At 51.4% G+C, this 21,526-nt stretch overlaps 2 protein-coding genes across 4 annotated transcripts in view; one reads left to right on the top strand and one right to left on the bottom strand.

Annotated features, from left to right (window-relative positions):
- The window catches only part of WHAMM (WASP homolog associated with actin, golgi membranes and microtubules), a 20,442-nt gene extending 19,039 nt beyond the window's left edge, over positions 1-1,403 (bottom strand). Inside the window, exon 1 of the mRNA XM_080651469.1 lies at positions 718-1,403. Within this exon, the coding sequence (XP_080507595.1) occupies positions 718-1,278 (561 nt within the window). The 5' untranslated portion in view covers positions 1,279-1,403. The remainder of the gene's footprint in view (positions 1-717) is intronic.
- On the top strand, positions 833-21,526 carry FSD2 (fibronectin type III and SPRY domain containing 2). Of its 3 annotated transcripts, none has more exons than XM_080651471.1 (15): positions 1,405-1,755; positions 3,964-4,170; positions 5,300-5,443; positions 7,109-7,820; positions 7,961-8,056; positions 9,639-9,869; positions 11,632-11,654; positions 12,522-12,643; positions 13,887-14,042; positions 15,280-15,414; positions 16,048-16,198; positions 17,059-17,192; positions 19,276-19,408; positions 20,097-20,273; positions 21,021-21,526. In XM_080651471.1, the coding sequence occupies exons 4-15, from the start codon at positions 7,335-7,337 to the stop codon at positions 21,271-21,273; spliced, it is 2,097 nt and encodes a 698-aa protein (XP_080507597.1). In that variant the 5' UTR covers positions 1,405-1,755; positions 3,964-4,170; positions 5,300-5,443; positions 7,109-7,334; the 3' UTR covers positions 21,274-21,526. The 3 variants fall into 3 exon arrangements, with proteins under 3 accessions (XP_080507596.1, XP_080507597.1, XP_080507598.1); XM_080651472.1 differs by having other exon boundaries at positions 1,528-1,755; positions 5,255-5,443; XM_080651470.1 differs by lacking the exon at positions 5,300-5,443 and having other exon boundaries at positions 833-1,755.

Here is a 21,526-nt window from a genome sequence, read left to right as displayed (position 1 = left end):
AATACTCAGAGAAAAGAGGACCCGAAAGACTCATCAAATATTAAGTGGTGATCTCTAGGGTGTAGATTGTGGATGATGTTTCTTCACCACTTTTCTGATGATAAAGGTTTTGTGATGCTGCAATTATAGAGGTACCTCCAACTACCTCTCTGGTGCACAGACTCTCTCAGCTCTTCCGGTTAAAAGTGCCACCAAGCCCTAGCTGGTGTGGCTCAGTGGCTAGAGCGACGGCCTGCGAACTAAAGGGTCCCAGGTTCCATTCAGGTCCAGGGCACATGCCGGGTGCCAGCCTCCATCCCCAGTAGAGGGCGTGCAGGAGGCAGCGGATTGATGTCTCTCATCATTGATGTTTCTATCTCCCTCTCCCTTCCTCTCTGAAATCAATAAAAATACGTTTTAAAAAAATAGTGCCCCCAAGCCCCCAGCAGAGTGTGGGCTTTCCTATCTGCAGGGCGCTTCTCCCGACACTGGGCAGAAAATAAACTGCGCTCCCATTTAATTTCACGCGTCCTCTCTCTGGACCTCCAGCGTGCCCCGCAGACCCCCCTGGCTGCTCCCGGCAGGTGAACGGCACCTGTGACCCCGCGCCCCGTTCTCCACAACGGACCATGAACTTGCTCCTCCGCAGTCTGGGTCCCTTGGAAGACACCCCCTCTCCCCCTTTTCGCCCTCTGATGGCCCAGGGGACACTAATGGGGAGGGGGCGCGCCTGCGTACCTGCTGCAGCCGCGCGCCCGCCTCCGCCAGCCGCGCGCGCAGGGCGCGCTCCCGGAAGGCGCTCGGGCTCTCGCAGTCGGGCGCGCCGCCGTCGGCCGGAAGTAGCGCGTCACGCACGGCCGCGCCGCCGCAGCCCTCGGCCGCCAGGCCCAGGTAGCGCTCCAGCCGCGCGCACAGCTCCTGCAGCGCCGCCTCCCCGGGGCCCGGGCGCGCCGGCCACACGAGCGTCCACAGGCCCCAGGCGCCTCCGCCCTCCTCCAGCTCCGGGGGCAGCGGCGGGAAGCAGCACTCCAGCGGCGGCCACAGCGCCGCCAGCTGCTGGTGCGCGCCGCGGAGCCCGGCGGCCGAGAGCAGGCCGGCCCAGCTGGGCGGAGACCCCGGCCGGCTCCCCTCGCGCCGCCGCTGCCGCTGCGCCGTACGGTCGTGACAGGTCACCGCGAACTTGCCCTCCGCGTCGTTCCAGGCCACGAGGAAGCGCAGCTGGTGCCGCTCGGGCTCGGCGAACAGGTCCTCGCGGACCGGAACCCATCCCTCCAGGCTATCGGGCTGCTCGTCCTCCATGGCCCGACGGTCAGCGGCCCGGCCGCCTCTCGGCCCCTCGACAGGACCGTCCGCGCAGCGACATTTTTCGCTGGGCCGTCATCGCGTCAGCGCCCACCGCCGCTCCTCCTGCGCTTCTTCTGAATGGTTGTGTGCGGCTGGGAGGCTTTCAGCGGCGTCCGGGATTGGCCGGTACCCAGTGGGAGGGTCCGCGACAACCAATGAGAAGGCCAGGTGTTTGCCTGGGACCGGCTCTCGGAGTCCGTCAGTGACGCAACCTCGTCCGGAGCCGGGGAATTCCCAATGGCCTCACCTTCCCCACCTTTGTACACACTGACGTGGAAAGGAATTTGTCAAATATGAACGAGTGACTGTGAACCTTTGAAAACCTGGCCTCAGCTGAGTCCGTCTTTTTTGCGTCGGGGTTTCAGTGAACTTACGGTTCCCGCTCTCGAGAAAGGTGCAGACTTCCTGGAGAGACCAAGCGTTAAACTAAACGTGAGTTATTTATTGAGCGCCAAACACTGGATGCGAGCCACAGATTTACTGTTATCAATTCAACAGGCTATTAGGTAGGGGGGGTGTGCTGTGTACCTGTTTGGGGTGGGGCAGAGGGGGCATCTGAAAAGATAACCTTGCCCGGCGGCTTGGCTCAGTGGTTGAACATCGACCTATGAACCAGGAGGTCCGGTTTGATTCCAGGTCTGGGCACAGGCCCGGGTTGCGGGCCGGATCCCCAGTGTGGGGCGTGCAGGAGGCAGCTGATCAGTGACTCCTTCATCATTGATGTTTCTCTCTCTCTCTCCCCCTCCCCCGCTCCCTCCCTTCCTCCCTCTTTCCCTACTTCTCTTCCTCCATCCCTCTCCTTTCCTCTCTGAAACCAATAAAAATATATTTAATAAATAAATAAAAAGATAACCTTCCACTTTTTTTTATTTATTTCAGAGAGGAATGGACAGGGAGAAAGAGCTAGAAACATCAATGATGAGAGAGAATCACTGATCAGCTGCCTCCTGCACGCCCCCTACCGGGGATTGAACCCACAACCCGGGCATGTGCCCTTGACTGGAATCTAATCCAGGACATTTCAGTCCGCAGGCTGACCCTCTATCCACTGAGCCAAACGAGCTAGGACTCTAATTTGTTTTTTCAAAATGAAACTAGCAGACTTTCTAATGATAAAAGTTCTACTTTGTGTGTGTGAGAGGGGGATAAGTTTGTATATTCTTAGAAAAATAATTTGGGAAAATACCAAACCTGATAATTGTTGTTACCAGGATGGACTAGTTTATACTCACTTTATGATTCTTTTGTAGTATTTACTTCTTAAAAAATATATATTTTATTGATTTTTTACAGAGAGGAAGGGAGAGGGACAGAGAGTTAGAAACATCAATGAGCTGCCTCCTGCACACCTCCTACTGGGGATGTGCCCACAACCCAGGTACATGCCCTTGACCGGAATCAAACCTGGGACCTAGTGAGCCAAACCAGTCAGGGCAGTATTTACTTTTTTATAAGCCAAATACCATGTTATTTTACAATTTAAAACTTAACACAAGGTACAAATATTTACTATGAAATAGACACTATCAAAGCTATAAAAAAGCAAAATAGTTCAAAAGAAATAAACCTCTCATTTTATGTGTGTATGAATTTATACATACTTACATACTATATTCATGATTATACTGTAATTATTTTGCATACTCTTTTTCTACTTACAGACATACTGTGGGCATTTTCCACATTTAAAAAAATTGGTATCTGCCTGGCTGGCATGGTTGAGCGTTGACCTATGAACTTGGAGGTCACAATTTGAGTCCCACTCAGGGCACATGCCCGGGTTTCGGGCTCGATCCCCAGTCTGGGGCATGCAAGAGGCAGCCAATCAATGATTCTCTCTCATCATTGATGTTTCCATCTCTCCCTCTCCCTCTCCCTTCCTCTCTGAAATCAATAAAAATATATATTTTAAAAACTGGCATCTACATTGTTATTCTTAATACTTGTCAACATTGAATTGACTATTGTGATTTATTTAATGAATTCCCCATAATAAACAGATTTATTTCAAATTTTCTGCCAATAGACAGTTCTGTAAGGAACATTCTTGTACAGACAGCTTTGCACAGTTTTAATTTAAATTTTTTTCTTTGTTTTTGACATTTTATTTTGCTTCTAAATTCTTATATGATAGATACCCTGCAGTAATGGTATTGTTTAAGTGAGATTTTTTATTAAGGTCCCAAAAAGCAGTAGGTGTAAAATTCTGAGATCAAATCACCATTTGTAAACTTTGAAAGGAAATGGTCCAGAACCTGATTCATGCTCTCAATCAATCGAAAACAGGATCAGAGTCAAGAGACTGGTGGAGCAATTTCTCTGAAAAGAGCTGTTGTTGGGCTGGGGGGAGAGTTGGAAGTCCCACCCTTTTTAAAAAATATATTTTTTTATTGATTTCAGAGAGGAAAGGAGAGGGAGCGAGAGATAGAAACATCAATGATGAGAGCGAATCATTAATCAGCTGCCTCCTGCACGCCTCCTACTGGGGAAGAAGCCCGGAATGGAACTGTGACCTCCTGGTTCATAGGTTGCTGCTCAACCACAGCCACACCAGCTGGACAGAAGTCCCACCCTTGACCCCTAAGCTCAGTGAGGGGTCTTCAAAGGGACCCTTCAGAGAGCTCACTGTCTTTCCTGCAGGTGGGCCAGTGGTGGCCTGAGGCTGGAGGATTGGCTGCTTCCGTGGCAGAACCAGGGGAGGTGGCTGCACCTCCAGGGACATCTGCTTCCCAGAGTTTGCCGGGACCAAGGATGGGGCCTACTTCCCAAGATCCAGACGTGGGCCAGCAGGAAGCCAGAGCCAGCAAGGAGTCACCTAGGTCCTGCCTAAGAGAACCAGCTGCATGGGTGAGCAGACCTCATTTGGGAGGAGGCCCACAAGGGCTTAGGGGAGGACTGCAGGGGACCTCATGGAATAGAGGGTTTCTCAGCCTGGTGGCAGGAACTTCAGGGGAAAGGTGTCCATGGTGGGAAACTCCAGAGAAGTACAGTTGCTCCTAGGGAAAGGGAAAGATTGAGAGCTCTAAGCATTGGCCAGCCCCACAGAGCCTGCGCCTGTACCAGTGTGACACCCGCTCAAATAGGAGCTGTCTTATCACCTTAGCACCTCTGCCCTGACCTCCAAACCAGCAGCTCAGGGAGGAGGTGTGGGAGAAGAGGCCACCTCATCTCTCCTTTCCCAGGGCAGACTTACAGTTGGAGACGCCACCTGGGGAAGGAGATTTTGATGCTGGCTAAACTCTTGTGGATTTTTAAAATACATATATTTTTATTGATTTCAGAGAGGAAGGGAGAGGGAGAGAGAGAGAGAGAAACATCAATGATGAGAGAGAATCATGGATTGGCTGCCTCCTGCACGCTCCCTACTGGGGATGGAGCCCGCAACCCCGGCATGTGCCCTGACCGGGAATCGAACCCTGACCTGGTTCATAGGTCGACCTCACTGAGCCATGCCTGCCAAGCTCAGATGACTGATTAATGTATTGAATTGTACATTTAACTACTGAATGGAGACTCGGCCCCCCGGACTGGGTGTGACCTAAGGGAGAGCAGAAAACCATGCGTCTGCTGGATTTTTATCTAGAGTGGGGAACAAGTCACACCTTGAGTGGATGTTAAAGGAATAGTGGAAGGAAAAATTACGTTGCGTTTGATTGCCTGGAAAAAGACCCTCAGCCCAGGTGGACGGTGCAAAGCATGAGGGTCTCAGCAGTCCTCTGCGTGGCTGAGGCTGCCCTCCTGCCCCAGCCCTCTGCACATGAACAGCCACCTGAGTCCCTTGGTGGAACCACAGGACTCCAATCCCCATAGTGAGAAGGAACTCGGGTCAACATGTGACCTCTCTTGGTGACACTTGAGCAGAAGTGGCAGGACAGCCTGGGCAGGTCTATATTTGGGCTTTCACTCATAGCAGGCCGGTTGCTATTTGCAGCCGGAGCCAGCTGGTGTTTCTGTCGCCTTCGCTGCCCCCTTGCAGAACCCTGGTGTAACAGGCAGGGGCAGCCCACGGGCACGCAGAGGTCACCGGGAGGGAAACCCTGCTGAACCCGGGTGCAGTTTTCTAGCAGTTACCCACGGCCTCAGCGTTAAATGAAGAGTTCATGGACCCTTAAATTAACAGGCAAGTTTTGGGATGGTAATAGTCTAATGGTAATTGTATTATTGAAACCCACTAATTTAAGGCCACAATGTTAATGCAGTATATTTCCTTTTTTGTGGGAAGAGATAGTGTTGGATATTGCAGACGTGTAAAATGCAATAAGGGGTGAATGCTTTCTGTGCCTTCTTGTGGCAGGGATCCTCCTGCACTGAATGTGGGGTGGGGACAGGCCGTGACGCTCTGATGCTGTGGATTCTTGCCAGGTGTCTTGAGGGTATTTTTAGTGCAGGGGTCCGCTTGCTAGAACAGTTTGGAACCCTACGTGTACATGCTGACAAAGCGCAATTCCCCACTCTGGTTCAACTACTGAAAAAAAGCATTGTCATCATGTCTCACTGTTATGCATGCCCCCTCCTCCCATGGGAAGATGTTGGGCTCGGACTGCGCCTATAAAACTGATTTGAACCATTTTCTGTCTCAGTGCAGCCAACACTCTGGAGCAGGTTTCTGTAGCTGTGGTTCGGGAATTGCTCCGGGCTACATGGCTGAGCTTCTAAAAAGAGAGCAAAACTGTTTGTGCCCTTATGGGCTCCCTTCTGGGGAGAGAATTCACAGCTTTCAGTGGATTCTCAGAGGCATCCATGACCCATAAAAAGTAAAAAAAAAAACCAAAAAACATTTTGGGGGGATTTTTCTAATTAAAGCACAGGGACACACCTTCCATAGAAGACTTGCAAAAGTCTTTTTATTTTTAACTGTAGCTTATGACAGAGTAGAAGCTATCTAGCCAATATATTCATTATAGACTGTGATTTATTACTTCATTTCTCTAAGCCTCAGTATCATCGTTTATAAAATGCCATTTTATTATTAATGTTCCTTTTCCTCCCTTTTTTCCTTTTTCTGAATATTTAGCTAAGAAGCTATTTGGATATAAAAGTTACGGCTAGGGGGAGAAAGTGCTAAACTGTATCTTAAATTATTTTTGCTTTTGTTATTTTCCTCCGAAACCTGTTTCATCTATGCCATGTTGGAGTGGTTTAATAATATTAGTTTGTTTTTTTAAAACCATTGGGTTTACCACAGTATTTTAAAAGGGGGCCATAGGAGCTGGATTGTGATAATGGTTGCATAACTTGGGGGTATTTACTAAAAGATATTGAACTGTGCACTTAAAACAGGTAAATTTGATGGCATGTAAATTATATTTCAATAAAGTCAACTTTTAAAAAATATTAGGGAATAAAATAAGCAGCTCACATAATTCCTAGTTTTATTATAGGAATATGTTGTTGATAAAATATTTGTGCAAGTTAGTTACCATAGTACAACAAATATGGTGGATGGAAATTTAGGCCAATATCTGCACATCAGCTATACCTGTTTGTAACATTCAGTTAAATGGGAAAAAGCCTGCTTCTCTAAACAAAAGGGGTCATTCTTTCTGTGTGCATGGATCAATGGTCTTCAAACATTTTTTGCTTATGCACACCCTTACAACATGTACATTATTCAAAAGTCCTCCAGTAGAAAGCACACCCTTCTTTACAGATGGTTCAAAGTAAATCCACAACTGAGCTGTTCAGAAGATTTTTAAACATGGTGAATGAGATGAGCCCAATCTAATGACCACCTCCTGCACTGATCTTCTCAGAAGTGAGTGTTTTCCCTCTTACTGTGTTCTAGGACCCAGGGTATCCACTACTCACGGTCCAGGAAGGATCCTTGTCGTGCAGAGGTGCTGCCCAGAGCTGCCAGGGCAACGGTGGAGGAAGTCAGGGAGGGACCAGAACGGGACAGGTCTCCTGCCCCAGGGACTTCCGCTAGTATCCCATAGGTTCGTATGACTCTGGAGACAGACTATAGATCTTCCCAGAAGAACACAGTCGGGTGAGAAGTCATCCAAGCTGAAATGACCAGTGAGCCAAGAAGGGCAGCAAGAGGTACGTCTCAAAGAGACCTCGAAGAGGAAGTGGATGAACTTGTCCATTTATATGGACTCGAAGAGGATGATGAATTAGGGGACGAGTTTGTTAACGAAAACATGCCCAGGATAGAGGTTTCGGAATATCCTGCTTCCATGGTGGCGGGGAGAGAACCAGCCATGGAGCAGAGAGACTGGAGACTTAGTGGCGAGGCAGCAGAGGCTGAAGACCTGGGCTTTGGAGGGTGGGGCTCAGAGGGCCAGTGCCGGGACCTGCGGGAGGCCTACAGGTACACACACGGCCGGGCCAGCGAGGAGTACGAGTGCTATGTTATCCCAGAGGAGGAGGACGAAGAAGAAGCTCCTGACGTCTTCTGCGTCACTTGCAAAACTCCAATAAGAGCGTTGGAGGTTTTGGATGAACACAAAGAGCATGAGGTGACCCCACTCAATAAAGCACTGGAAAGCGCCAAGGTAAGTGGCTCTCGCTGGTTCTTCTTTCTCTTGGTACTGCATCTGCTCAAGTAATCAGGCAGGGAGTGAATCTCCAGTGCCTTCTGCAAAAGGGAGAGGAAGGATGTAGCATTAACGTCTTGCGATCCTCTGTTTGATAGGATGAAATTCACAAAAACATGTACAGACTGGAAAAGCAGATTATTGAGATGGAAAACTTCGCCAGTCACCTAGAGGAGGTTTTCATCACGGTGGAGGTAAGAGCACGCAGCTGAGCCCGTCAGACACATGTAGCTTCGTCCAGCACCATCTGGGGCAGCGGTGGTGTCCAGTAGGAGGTAGAGAATTCGTATCCTTAGAGCATGTGTCACTTTTGCCCTTCCCCCTGCCTTCCCATGGCAGCCTGGGCATATCCCTCATGGAAGCGATTACCTGGCAGCATCCCTACAGCAATACAAGCTCTCAGTGGGGAGGCTGTGTCTTCTGCCTCTTTCTATCTCCAGTTTGACTACAAGGCGGGACTCCTGCATGGGCCCACTTTGACAGGGTTTTGCAGACCCCCGTCCTGTCATTGATTAGTGTTCCTTTTCTCATAAGATCAGTAAGTTTCTGTGTCTGTCCCCAGACACTCAGAGCACTGGGTGTGCCATAGGTACTAGTGTAGATACCAACTGTGGTGCCATCCTGATGAGTAAACCAGGACTGAGGACCTGGGGCTTCCCTTCTCCCCTCCCTTCATGTGGATGCTCTACTTCGTTAATGCGCCTCAGACTGAACCAACAGGAGAACATTGTATGAGTTAACTAAGCCCCAGGTCCGTTTCTTTGAAGTTAGACCCTCTTCACCCCTAATCTTAAAAGGGAGGAGAGCTATTGCACTAATGCCCTAGGGAAGGTACAGAGAAGGGGCAAGCCCTTCCCCTTAAAAGCACAGGGTGGTGGTGGGAAGGGTAAGAGTTCAGGAGGAGGGACAAAACTCCCTGCACTCTGAACAGCCAGCTCACTCTCAGATCAGCATATCTGCACCTGTGAGGACTCAGCTCTCCCCTTTACATTCAGCACCGGGGAGGCCTCTACTGCTTTTCCCTCTCTCCTGCCATTCGGAGCAAGTTTTATACACATAGTAGGTGCTCAGTAAACAACCCCTGAATGATTGATCCTCTTCTTTGGAAATGTCCTGTTATCTGATGAGGATGGCATCAGTCAGAAGCCGCAGATCTCTCCTGGGGACGAGGGGTTGGTGTGCTCTGATCAGTATTTCTCACCCATTGTGCTCCAGGATAAGTACTGTCATGACGCTCCCTCGCCTTCCTGCCTTTCCTCATCTGTTAGTCAGCACCATCTGGCCACAACCGTATTGCCCTTCCCCTTCATCCTTCTCTTGGTTGATAGGAAGATCTGTGGTCCTGGAATTTGTATAATCCAAGCACCAGAGAGTGGAGGTGAGGGTCATGAGATGTCGAGAGCTCAGTTGGGACTCTCCCAAGGCAAACATCTCCTTGTTGAGGTCCAAGGTTCCAGTGGCAGGCTGACTCAGCACTGATGATCAATTGCCTTGGTTGGTTGTCATGGTGATGGGAGGTAGGGAAAGCGTGGGTGGTTTGAGAGTGAGGAGGAGGATAGCAAAATGCTACAGTAGAGAAAGCAGTGTTTTTGTTAGGATTATCCCTGAGGTTCTAGCTGGAGACTCCTGGTCCCAGCTCCCCCTGCACCCACCCCAGCATCCTGGCAAGAGAGAAGATGACGGGGTGGGACTAAAACATCTCTGGGTAGATACGTGTTTATGCCCCAAATGACTAGCTGACACACCTTATGATGACTGAGGTCCACTGTGCTGCAGGAGAATTTTGGAAGACAAGAACAAAACTTTGAGTCCCACTACAACGAGATCTTGGAAACACTTGCTCAGAAATACGAAGAAAAAATACAAGCTCTAGGGGAGAAAAAGAAAGAGAAGCTGGAAGCTTTGTATGGACAGCTGGTCAGCTGTGGAGAAAACCTGGACACCTGTAAGGAACTGATGGAAACAGTAGAGGAGATCTGTCATGAAGAGAAGGTTGACTTCATAAAGGTCAGTCAGGAAGCGAGATGAAATAATGCGCTGACATGACAGTTACGGCGGGAGTAGGCTAGATGGTCCCCTCTGCTGGGGTGTTGGAATCGACTTTTACGGTCAGCACCCATTTGATTCTTCTGGCTGTTCATGGCAGGAGGTTGTCACCCGCGAGGGGCCAGGTGGGCTCACATGCAGCTGTCCCCTTCCCTCCACCATTGTTCAGGTGACACCAGAGCCCCTGTTCCTCTGTCCTGGCTGCCTAGAGATCTGTCCCCCACCTCCTCTTCCTTGGGCTGAGCCAGGACAGTGCTCTGAGTTTCCTGGCCATCTTTTGGAGCTCTGGGAAGAAGGCTGTCAGGTCCTAAAAAGTCACCTCCAGCCCTAGCTGGTTTGGCTCAGTGGGTAGAGTGTCAGCCTGCGGACCAGGTACGATTCTGGTCAAGGGCACGTACCTCGGTTGCAGGCTCCTCCCTGGCCCAGGCCCTGGTCGGGGGCGTGCAGGAGGCAGCCAATCGATATGTTCCTCTCACATCGATGTTTCTCTCTGTCTTTCCCTCTCTCTAAATGATCAATGGAAAAATATCCTCGGGTGAGGATAAACAAACAAAAAAATGTTATGAAGCTACTAAGCCCCAGATCTATGTGTACAGCATTATTCATATTTGTTAATTAAAGTTTAACATTTAAAAAAATCAATGGAAAAATATCCTCAGGTAAGGATTAACAAAACAAAACAAAATAATAAAAAAGTCACCTCCAGTGTCCCGGTCACAAGTGTAGCAATTATAAATAAATCTTAACTCATGAACTCAGACGTGCCCCCCCCCAAAAAAAAAATCCATTTCTTAATTTTCCTTGAAATCTAAATCTGATGCCACGCCCTCATGCAGCTGGGCTGTGGGAATTTCCGCTCAGTCACAGTTGGTCCCTTTTCTTCACACGGTCCCACAGGAATATGGGACAGTTGTGTCTAGGATGTGGGGGAGGGGCCTTCGGCCTCTGGAGCTTCCTGTTGGTCACAAGTGGCCTCCACGCTGACCAAGCCCATCGTGGTCCCTCAAAGCCCAACAGCGCCTCCTTCCAGCCATGCTTGGGGCGAGGGCCCTGTGACGAGCTGGAAGGCTGGTTGGAAGGCACCTCGGGAGCCCTCGGTGCTCAGACCTGACCCAGCGGTCCCTCGCCCCACAGTCCCCTGCATCTCGAGACATAATCCAGAAGGCGGAGAGAGATCCACGGGAGGCAGTCCTTCCCCCTGCTCTTTGTGATGGAGAGAAATTGGAGACAACCTGAATGTCCAACAGTAGAAGAACAGTGAGATCAATGATGCAGTTCCCATTCAGTGAACTGGTATGAAGTCTTCACATCAGTGGTCCAGAGACCATTCATAGCATGGAAAGTGCTTGCGTAACGTTACCGTGAAAAGGTAGTGTGGAAGAAACTACACAGGCTGCGTTAGAGCGACTGTTAGAGCGTGGGATATGGCTGTTTTTTCTTTTTACTAATTTCCAGGTGTGTGTTTTTTTTTAATATATTTTATTGGTTTCAGAGAGGAAGGGAGAGGGATAGAGAGTTAGAAACATTGATGAGAGAGAAACATTAATCAGCTGCCTCCTGCACAACCCCCACTGGGGATGTGCCTGCAACCAAGGTACATGGCCTTGACCGGAATCGAACCCGGGACCCTTCAGTCCACAGGCTGACGCTCTATCCACTGAGCCAAACCGTCCTAATTTCCAGGTTTTTTAATATGTTTATATTGTCTTCTCCTCCTTTTTAGGATGCTGTGGCTATGGCTGACAGGTAATGCTTTTGTTCTCATGTGTATTTTTTTCTTCTGTTCCTTGTTTGTATACTCCCAGTCTCAGCTTTTGTGTGAACCCCTAAGGTTAAATAATAGCGCTGGCTTCAGAACAATGGTGTGGGGTCACAAGGTCCCTCTGGTACCGAATCTCAGAATCTCAGGGCTGGAAGGGAGTGTGTGGTGAGGCCCAGCCAGCAAACCCCTGGAGGAGCTGAGATCCAGAGAGTGTCCCCAGCTGTGTCAGGACCCAGACCGTGCGCTGCAGAAAGCACCCACATCATAGAGTCAGACAGGCGTTCACTCCTGCTCCCCTGTCGGACCTGGGGTGTCCGACCAGTCTAGGACCCACCTTCCTTATACAGGTTGTTTTGTGGGAGTTCAATGAGGCAGTGTCTTAAAAACAACATGAACGATAAAGCTTAATAGTGTAAGAGTTAATAGCATGAGTACAGGCAAAAGACAGATCTGGTTTCAATTCTGCCCCTGGCACTCAAAGCCTGTGACTGCCAGGAAGCAGGTGTAAAGAAGACCCAGAGCCCCACTGCACGGTGGGCAAGCTGAGGGCATGTGGCCTGTGGAGAGGAGTCCCCAGGGAGTCTGTACACCTGGAGCCTGGGGTGGTGTGGGGAGGGAGCGCCCAGCTCAGCACCGGAGGGGTCTTCAGAGCGTGTGGATCTGGGGCTCAGTGTATGTCTCCCCTCTCCTTGGCCCTCATGCACAGACCAGACCCACCCGTCCCCATTGGTGACCTGCTAGGTCAGCCGCCAAAGCAGCAAACCCTCTTCGTGTGTTACTAGTGGCCCAGCACAGAGACACGGAGGAGGATGCCTCTCCCATCTTACTAGCATGTCTTGTAATACCAACAGACTCAGAAAATTCCTGGAAACAAAAACAGACGTGGAAATCTCCACACAGCCTGCCTTGGAGGACCAGACCTTGGACTTCTCTGACGTGGAGCAGCTGCTGGGCTCCATCAACACCATCCCAGGTGCCCATCTCCCTCAGGCGGGGCATCACAGCACATCCGGTTTCCCTGAGCGTTGAGGTAGAAACGTGGATGGCTAGGAATAACACAAAGATTTAGAAAAGTATCCCCCCTTCCCAGTTTCATGTTTCTGTCTTCATGGCTTGTCAGGGTGAGAACAGAGGCTGACTTCCCCAGGTAAGTGCCCACCCTCACTCTCCGGGGTGCCAACACCTGGCTGAGGGAAGCCTCGAAGTAGCTTCCATTCATAGCTTGCCCCACTTCATCAACACCCTCACCAAACAAGGAGCCTGAATTTTATTTCCGTAACCAGATAAAGGTTACGAGATGAGCTTTGGAATCCTATGGAGTGGGCAAGAATCCCAAGCTTGCCACTTCCTAGCTGTGTAACCCTAGACAACTTACCTAACCACTCTGAGCCTTGGTTTCCTCATCTGTAAAATGGGCGTGGTAATGCCTCCTGGGGACAGGGTGAGAATTAAATGAGGTACTATGTGTACAGCAGGTCACATGGTGCCAGGTAGCTCTCAAAACTATTTCTTGTAATTACTTCTGAGACTGATACTAGAATTCAGCTTTTTTGTTGGCTCATCTTCCCTCCTTACCAACACCAGCAACATTGTGAACAATATTGTATATCTCCTTTTAGGTATGTTTTTTACGCAGATTTTTTAAAGATAAAAATGGAGTCATTCTGCTTTGTAGTCTAGCTTTTCTTAGCAAAATAATTATGCATAATCTCAGTGATAAGTGATACATTTTTCTGCAACATCATTTTTAAAACCATGTTTGTTTAATTCTCAGCTGTTGGATGTTGGATGTTTCTAGGTTTTTCTGCCGCCATAAACCGGAATACAGGTCCTCAGTCATAAATCTCGGGGGCCATTCTTACACTCACTGGGGCAGCAGTGCTGAATCCTGCTGTCCTGCCCCTCCGGATGGTATGGAAGGGGCAGAGGACCATACGTAGGGCAGGACTCGCAAACCATACGCCAGCCTGAGTCCCTGTCACGACCCCTCCCCAGGCTTGTGCAGGTTTGTCCAAGCAGGAAGGGACACGCTGGCTGTGGCCTGCAGGCTCATGGTTGGAGGTTTGGCCTCCCATCCCTGTCCACTCTGGGCTCCCTCGTCCATTTCCTGAGCCCATGGGTACACTGGGGGATCAGTGGTCCTGTGAAAAGGGCCCCCATCCCATCTACTTAAGCCCCCTCATCAGTGTTCGTTTTCCTCCCTTCTCCTTTTCTAGCTCCTTCTGCCCCGGTGATAAACCCGCAGGCCCCCAACTCAGCCACGGGTTCCTCGGTCCGCGTCTGCTGGAGCTTGTACTCTGATGACACTGTGGAGAGCTACCAGCTGTCCTACCGGCCAGTGCGGGACGGCTCGCCTGGGAAGGACCAAGCAGGTGAGGCTCTGCCGGGAGCAGTCAGAGGCCCCTCAGAGGCCTGGCCCTGCCTTCCTGGCGGTCGGGGGAGGGATGGGATGACTCTGCTCACCCAGTCCTTGGAGCGGTCGCCATCTGGAACTACCCAGAGGATGTGATGCCAGCAGGTGAGCAGGTAGAAGGGGCTCTAAAGGCAAGTTGGGGCCTGACTGGGGAGACCACAGGCCAGGCTGAGGTGTCTGGAGTGCATCGGCACGGTGCGGTCAGCATTGTCCTGGGACAAGGCTCTGGCTACACTGTGTGCAGGAGATGAGACACCCCTGCTGGAGGAGGCCCAGCTGGGCTGGCGGGTCCTAGCAGGGCCTGGCCTGTGAGGGTGGCTGGCTCTCCTCGGAGCAGCCCTGTGTGGGAGAAACTGCAGACCCCATTCCAGGCTGAGCCAGCTCCTGCAATGATCTCTACTGTGCGCAGCTCTTTTTCTTTTTCTTTTTTTTTATAGATATTTTTATTAATTTCAGACAGGAAGGGAGGAGGAGAGAGAGAGGGAAACATCAGTGATGAGAGAATCATTGATTGGCTGTCTCCTGCATGCTCCCTGCTAGGGATCGAACTTACAACCAGGGCATGTGCCCTCGACCAGAATTGAACCTGGGACACTTCAGTCCGCAGGCCGATGCCCTATCCACTGAGCCACACCAGCTAGGGCTGTGGGCAGCTCTTGATCCAGCCTCTTCCCAGGGAAATGGAACAGACTGATGTGAGCGGAGGGTTGGGTAGCTGCCTCCCTTGCACCCTCCCCCCATAATAGACAAGCCATTTCCTGCTGAGCGGAGAGGGTCAGGCAACAGAGGAGGCCCAGCTAAGCATCTGAAGGAATCGGATCGGCCAGCCTGGCAGGGACTGCCCTCTGTACATGGGGTCAGAGTGGGCATGTGGGAAAGGGGCCTGGAGATGTCCATTTTGTGGGTAAATGAACTGAGACCCAGAGAGAAATGAGCTGCCCACGTAGACAGCGTGAATTACCGTGGCACCAGGATGAGAACCAGGTCCCCGGCTCCTGCCCGGAGCTCTGGCCAGTGTGCCAGGCCATGCGGGGGGTCCGAGGGCTGAAGCTGGGGAGGGTTCTGTCCAGGGACGGGGAAGGAGAGGCGTTCTTGAGAAAAGTGAGAGTGGGTTTAAGCAGTGATGAGGGAGGGCACAATGAATAGGAAACACTCGGCCTGTTTTAGGGTTGAATTCTTCTTTCTTTTCTTTCCAGAGTCTACAGTGACCGTCAAAGAAACATACTGCTCAGTGGCAAACCTTGTCCCAAACACCCAGTATGAATTTCAGGTCACAGCTCAGAACAGGGCTGGCCTCAGCCCCGCCAGCGAGTGTGCAGTGTACATGACAGGTACCGGAGCCCTTGTTCCTTTGAGGCACACGGGTCACGGCTTCCTTGGTGTGGCGCGATCTTGGTTTCATTTGGATGGACGGGAGTAGCTGTGTATTTTTTTCCTTTTATCTAATACACCAAGTCCGCACGCCCGATACGGCAGGGACGTTTCCTCGTAGTTGGTCCCAAAGGTCAAAAAGCACTGCTGCTCGCAGTCACAGGGCCGGTTGAACCTCGCAGCCCTCCTGCACTCCGGGTCCACCCAGAGGGATCCCTGGTGTCTGTCTGTTCCGGCCGCTGTAACAGAACCACAGACTCTTACCCCTCACTCTGGGGCTGGGAGGTCCCGTCCTGGTCCATAGGCAGCTGTGTCCTCCGTGAGGAAAGAGGCAAAGGGCTCTTTTGTTCTCTTCTACAATGACCCCCTCCAACCTCATGACAACCCCCTTTACCCCCAAGACCCCAAATGCCGTCACACTGGGGAGGTTTCAGCATAGGAATTTGCGGGTGCACACAGTCCAGGCACCTGGTTTGCTTTTCATTGTCCCGAATGTCTTGTGGAAAGCGTGGTTGTGATGCTGTTCGTGCTCTGGGCCACGCGGCTGGGTGTGAACGGAACGGCGGCTCACCTCTCCCTTTCCTTTCATTTAGCACCTTCTCCCCCCGTTATAAAGAGCAAAGAGGTGAGGAGCTGTGAGGAGGCCGCGCTGATTTGCTGGGAGTCTGGGAACCTGAATCCTGTGGACTCGTACACGGTGGAGCTGACACAGGTGGAGACGCCGGGAGCCTCGGGCGTGACTGAGTGAGTCCCGAGGGGCATTTGCTGGGCACGAGAGGCCTCACCCCGACACGATGACACAGCCCAGGAAATGTGTGGAGTCTGCAGAGGAGGTCAGAATTGGTGACCCTCAGAATGTGCTTAGTGTTCGTGAGAAGTAGCAGGAATGCTTTACTGAAGGTGAACGATGAATGAACCATAAGTGAATAAGTATTTGAACCTCAGGTTTGCTCTTGTAGCCCAAAGGTTTACCATTCGTTCATTCAACAAGTACAAGGGCCCGGGTGGCGCCAGGGCCCTGCCCTTAAGGAGCCGGCAGTTGAGGGGGGAAAACAGATAAGAAATAAAACAAGTGCATGAAATGGTCTCCGATGAGAAAGGAATGTAGTGAAACAGGAATGGGGGTGAAGGTGGGAAACGCCTCAGGATCCAGCAGATGTTTAAACTGAGACCTGAGGAGGGGAGGGACTGGGGTCTGAGAGCCGTCCGCTCCTGGGAGGCAGCTACATGGCTCAGTGTGAGGTGGAGCTAAAACCCACCTTGCTGGTGGAAAGGGGAGATGAGGACGGCGTGAGGCAGACTCCGGTTAGAGTGCCGTGTACAGAGAACGTGGTGTCCGTGGAGGAGGCTGTGTGGGAACCAGGGATTCCCTGGTTTGAGAGGCGAGCCTGAGCTTTGCGCAGTGGCAGTATCGTAGCCAATGAGGTTTATCCAAGGCACGGTTATTGCTAATTGAAACCTTTTCCAAATACCCCGCCATGACGACTTGAAATATACTCGGCACTGGCAATTTTTGACGGTCTCTATGGAGACTAAGGAAGAAAAAGAGAAAGAGAGGCCCAGTGTGTGGGCTCGCGGTGATGCGGCTCTGCTTCCTTGCCCAGGTCTGTTGTGGGCATCCCCACCTGCGAGTCCCTGGTGCAGCTGCAGCCCCGGCAGAGCTACACGATCTACGTGCGTGCCCTCAACATGGGGGGCCCCAGCGCAAGAAGCGAGCCCGCCACAGTGCACACCACAGGTCTGTGCCCCCGCCACACTTCTGGGACCCACAGTGGCCACATGGCAGACCCAGTGCTGCTGAGACTTCACGGGAAAATAAACACAGGCTCACCGACGGGAACACGTGGCAAGCCCGTCTGAGAGGAGCTCAGAGGGGGTCAGAGCCCCGCGGCCTCACTTTACAGGGGGGGAGACTGAGGCCTGAGTCACACAGCAGTTTTTGCCTGACCAAGTATTAGAACTCCAGGTTTCCCCCACGCTCCTCAGGTGGACTAGAGCCTTGTCACACTGGGCCTGGGTGGCCCAGACACCTCCTGTCTCACAGCCGGAACACCACCCGGGGCGGGTCTGTATGAAATTCCAGGAGGAACCCTTTGCTGTGGTTCATCTCCCCATTCCTGACATCAGCCCAAGCATCTCCCCACCCTCAGGCCCACTTAAACCTGGCCATCCACCTCCTCCCAGGCCCTCTCTGGCCCTGGTGGGTGCCCACATCCCCAAGTCCAGCTCCTCCCCCTTCTCACTTGCCATCATCATGTCGTCGAATTGTCACATCTCATGTCCAAGTCTTGAGCCAGCAGGGACAGCATTAGAAACAGTCTGTGCACCGGCTGTCCCTCACTGCTGTGGCTCTGGGTGCTGAGCTGTGCACTCCGCCCATCCCCCTCCTCCCCCCCCAGCAGGTCCAGCTCAGGCGGTTGGTCATGTGCCCGTGAGAAGCAGCAGCAGGGAGCCAGGGCTCAGGAGACAATGTTCCCTCCACTGGGATCCGTCACTGAGGGACACTGTGTCATTTTGTCCTCCTTTTCAGTGCCAGGAGGAGAGGTCTGCGATTAGTCCCACTTAGAGTCCTTCCATGGATGGAAGACCAGTTAAGTGGCCGCCTGAGGTGAGAGGTGTCAGTGCCGGCTCCGGGCCCCGTGTTTTCATCTCTGTTGTGCCCTTTGGATTTCCGGCTCTGAGTTCGTGTTTTGAAATGTCAGACTCTGGCTATTTCAGTAAGAGAGAGCAGAGTGAAAGGTACAGCCAGCTCTCATCATAAAGTTGCCTCTGAACTAGTGTGTTCAAATCATTTTTTAAGAATATGTTTGTGAAAATTTCAAAAGAACATGAATCAGCAAAAAACACTGGTGCTTGTTTGAGGCTAGGGAGCAGGCTGTGAGGCCACGTGCATGTCAGCTGCCGGGAGGGCGTCTGCCTGCTTCTCGCCAGTCAGCTCAGAAGGCAGGTGACTTTCCAGCGGCATCGAATTGTGAAAGTAACTGGACAGCTTTATGGCGATGCTGGAACTGGGGTTTGAGACGACGAGAGGTGATAGGATGAGAAGGCAAGAATTCTGCCGAGACGGTAAAGGAGAAGGAGCTGGACTGGCTGTGGGAGGGGTGGGAGAGCCGCCCGGCCAGTGCCCCGTGCAGACCTCGGCACCCAGAGCCGCAGCAGCGCAGGCACGGCAGGTGTACAGGATGTTCCTAAATAATAGACGTGTTTACTAAATGACTTTTTATGAAATCTATTCTGTACCCCTTCTTGATGAGCTTCGTTTTCACTCTGACTTGTGGGTGGCTATATGGAACCCCATTGTTGTATTTGAAAGTTGGATGTTGAATTTTGCTGACCTTCGTCCAACTGGTCATTAAAAGTGCCCCCAACTCCTGTCTCCCTGTGGGTGAGAGATCCGGTCCACACGCAGCATCCTCCGGAATCCGAGGGTCTCGGGGGTCAACCTTGAGTACCAGCATCTGCCACCTGATTTCTTAACCACCTTTGCCTCAGTTTTCATATCTACAAATGGAAGTAATAACACCTGTTTCCAAGGGTAATTGTGAGGATTGAATGAGAGAAGACGTGCAAAGTGCTTAGCTGAGTCACCGCCCAATACCTGGGCACTGCCACCCCCATTATGAGACTGGCACACTACCTCCTGCACTAACGAGGCACCTCTGCCATCCCCATTAGCACGAGGGTGATCACGTGAGGTCCAGGCGAGGTAACACTCAGGAAGCTAAGTGGGCGATGTGCAGAGCTCCCTGGACCCGTGTGGCGGCGATGCAGAGGAAGGAGTGACTGGCTGCTGACACCCCCCTGGGTTTGCTCCCCTACAGGCAGCTACTTCCGCCTGAATGAGCAGACCTGCCATCCTTGGCTGACCATTTCTGAAGACGGGCTGACAGCTGTCCGGAGCGACAGGAAAACCCCCACAAGGGAGCCGCCCCCCAGCAGCACCCGCTTTACCAGGTAGGTCCCGTTTCCACCGCTCACTAGAGTGTTCTGTGAACCTCCCTAATCTACACTGTTTTTCAGAAAAACTGGATTAAGACAGATGCAGCTTTTTTTTTTTTTTTAATTTACTTTACTGGTATTTTACAGAGAGGAAGGGAGAGAGAAACAGAGGGTTAGAAACATCGATCAGCTGCCTCCTGCACACTCCCCACTGGGGATGTGCCCGCCCGCAACCAAGGTACATGCCCTTGACTGGAATCGAACCCGGTACCCTTCAGTCCGCAGGCCGACGCTCTATCCACCAAGCCAAACCGGCCAGGGCGACAGATGCAGCTTTGAAGGGAGAAAGAAGTCCCAGAAATAGGGGCTAGAGGCCTGGTGGTGAGGAGAGGCTGGTGGGGGCAGAAGGGACCTGTCGTGGCCTCTGAGGTCCTTCCTGCCCTGGGCTGCGGGACCTGGAGGAGGCAACCCACCAAGCCCTGGCACGAGGGTCACGCTGTCGGGTTCGGGGAGAAGGAAACCACCTCTAGCATCAGTCAGGCGAGCCTGGCGAGCTCAGGGTGTCCGCTTTACAGGGGAGGTGCTCACACCGCCTCCACTCGTATAGACCAGCTGCTGGCTGACCCAACGGTCAGTGTCACTCACCTGCGCAGCCAGGCCTGGGTCACCTCAAATCACCTGTATTTCCACTTGCTAAACGCAGGTGCGTCGCGGTCATGGGAAACCTGATTCCAGTCCGAGGGCGCCACTACTGGGAAGTGGAGGTGGACGAGCGGTCAGACTACACGGTGGGTGTGGCCTTTGAAGACGTCCCTAAGCAGGAAGACCTGGGAGCTAACTGCCTGTCCTGGTGCATGAGGCACACGTGGGCGTCACCAAGGTAAAGCACAGTGGGATACCCGAGACCAGCATTGGCTTTGGAACGAATAGAGGGAGAGGTTTCCACACGCGGAGTAAGGCCTACAGGGCGTGTTATAAAACAGTCTTAGACAATTCAGGGCTCGCTTCCAGCCCTCTGACACGTCTGGGTTGTGTTCTGAGTGTTCCTCCCAGTCGCGTGGACCAGCATGTTGGCACACAGCTCTTCAAAGGTCTGCGGGTGGCAGGGTTAGGGGGTTCCTGTGGCTGGTCTTGGTTTCAGCTGGTTTCAAAGCACACAGGACACAGCTGGAGCCGTGTCACACTGACCGGTGACAGGCCCCCGGATGCCCTCTGTTTGAGTTCCAGAATTGGGTGCCTTAGAGCACCTGTGCACAGAGTGTACCAAAGGCCACGACACTCCCTGTTTCTAATCTTCTTATTACAAACCATTTTGAACCTCAAAACCCAACATTTTAAAACATGTGCTCTGTCTGTACAGATTTGGGTGCAGTGTGAGCTTGTAATACTGTATTTAAGTTTCTTAGGTTAAGAGGTTGCTCATAAACAAAGTTTAAAATATATGTTACTTAGGACAAATTTTAGAAAAGATGTAGAGAATAGTTGTAGAAATGGCTTGTTACCTTGGTAGTCTTTCATAAAAAAACAAAACAAATACGATTGTAGGAGTATTTAAATAAAGCTACATAAAATGTTCTGAAAACAGCCCATCTACAGAATTTCTGAAAATTTGTTGTATGTATTTTAGGCATAAGTATGAATTTCTGCACAACAAGATGACTCCAGATATAAGAATCACAGTTTCCCCAAAGAAGATTGGCATTCTGTTAGACTATGAAAATTCAAAATTATCATTTTTCAACGTGGACATTTCTCAGCATCTATACACATTTAGTTGTCAGCTTCACCAGTTTGTGCATCCCTGTTTTTCTTTGGAAAAGCCTGGGTGTCTAAAGATACACAATGGCCTTTCAGTACCAAAGCACGTCACTTTTTACTAGACTGTGCTGGTACCCCGCTCCCTGTCTGTCTTCTGTACCCACCCTTCCTCAGCCACTCCCGCCTCAGCATTCAAGCACCAGGCACCCAGCACAGCTTGGACTCGTGCTGTTACCTGGCAGCCTGGTGTGCTGGCACGCACTTCCCTGCCCTGGGTTTTGTCTTGTGACCTGTGTGATGCTGTTAGTCATGACCAGGCCTGGCCGTAAAGTGAGGGCTCAGACTAAATAAACTCAGCATTTCTTCAGCTTGTCA

Source organism: Plecotus auritus (assembly GCF_963455305.1).
Source record: "Plecotus auritus genome assembly, chromosome: 15".
Lineage (NCBI taxonomy): Eukaryota > Metazoa > Chordata > Mammalia > Chiroptera > Vespertilionidae > Plecotus > Plecotus auritus.
Note: the sequence above shows the minus strand (reverse complement) of the source record. Positions and strands in the feature narration are given on the sequence as shown.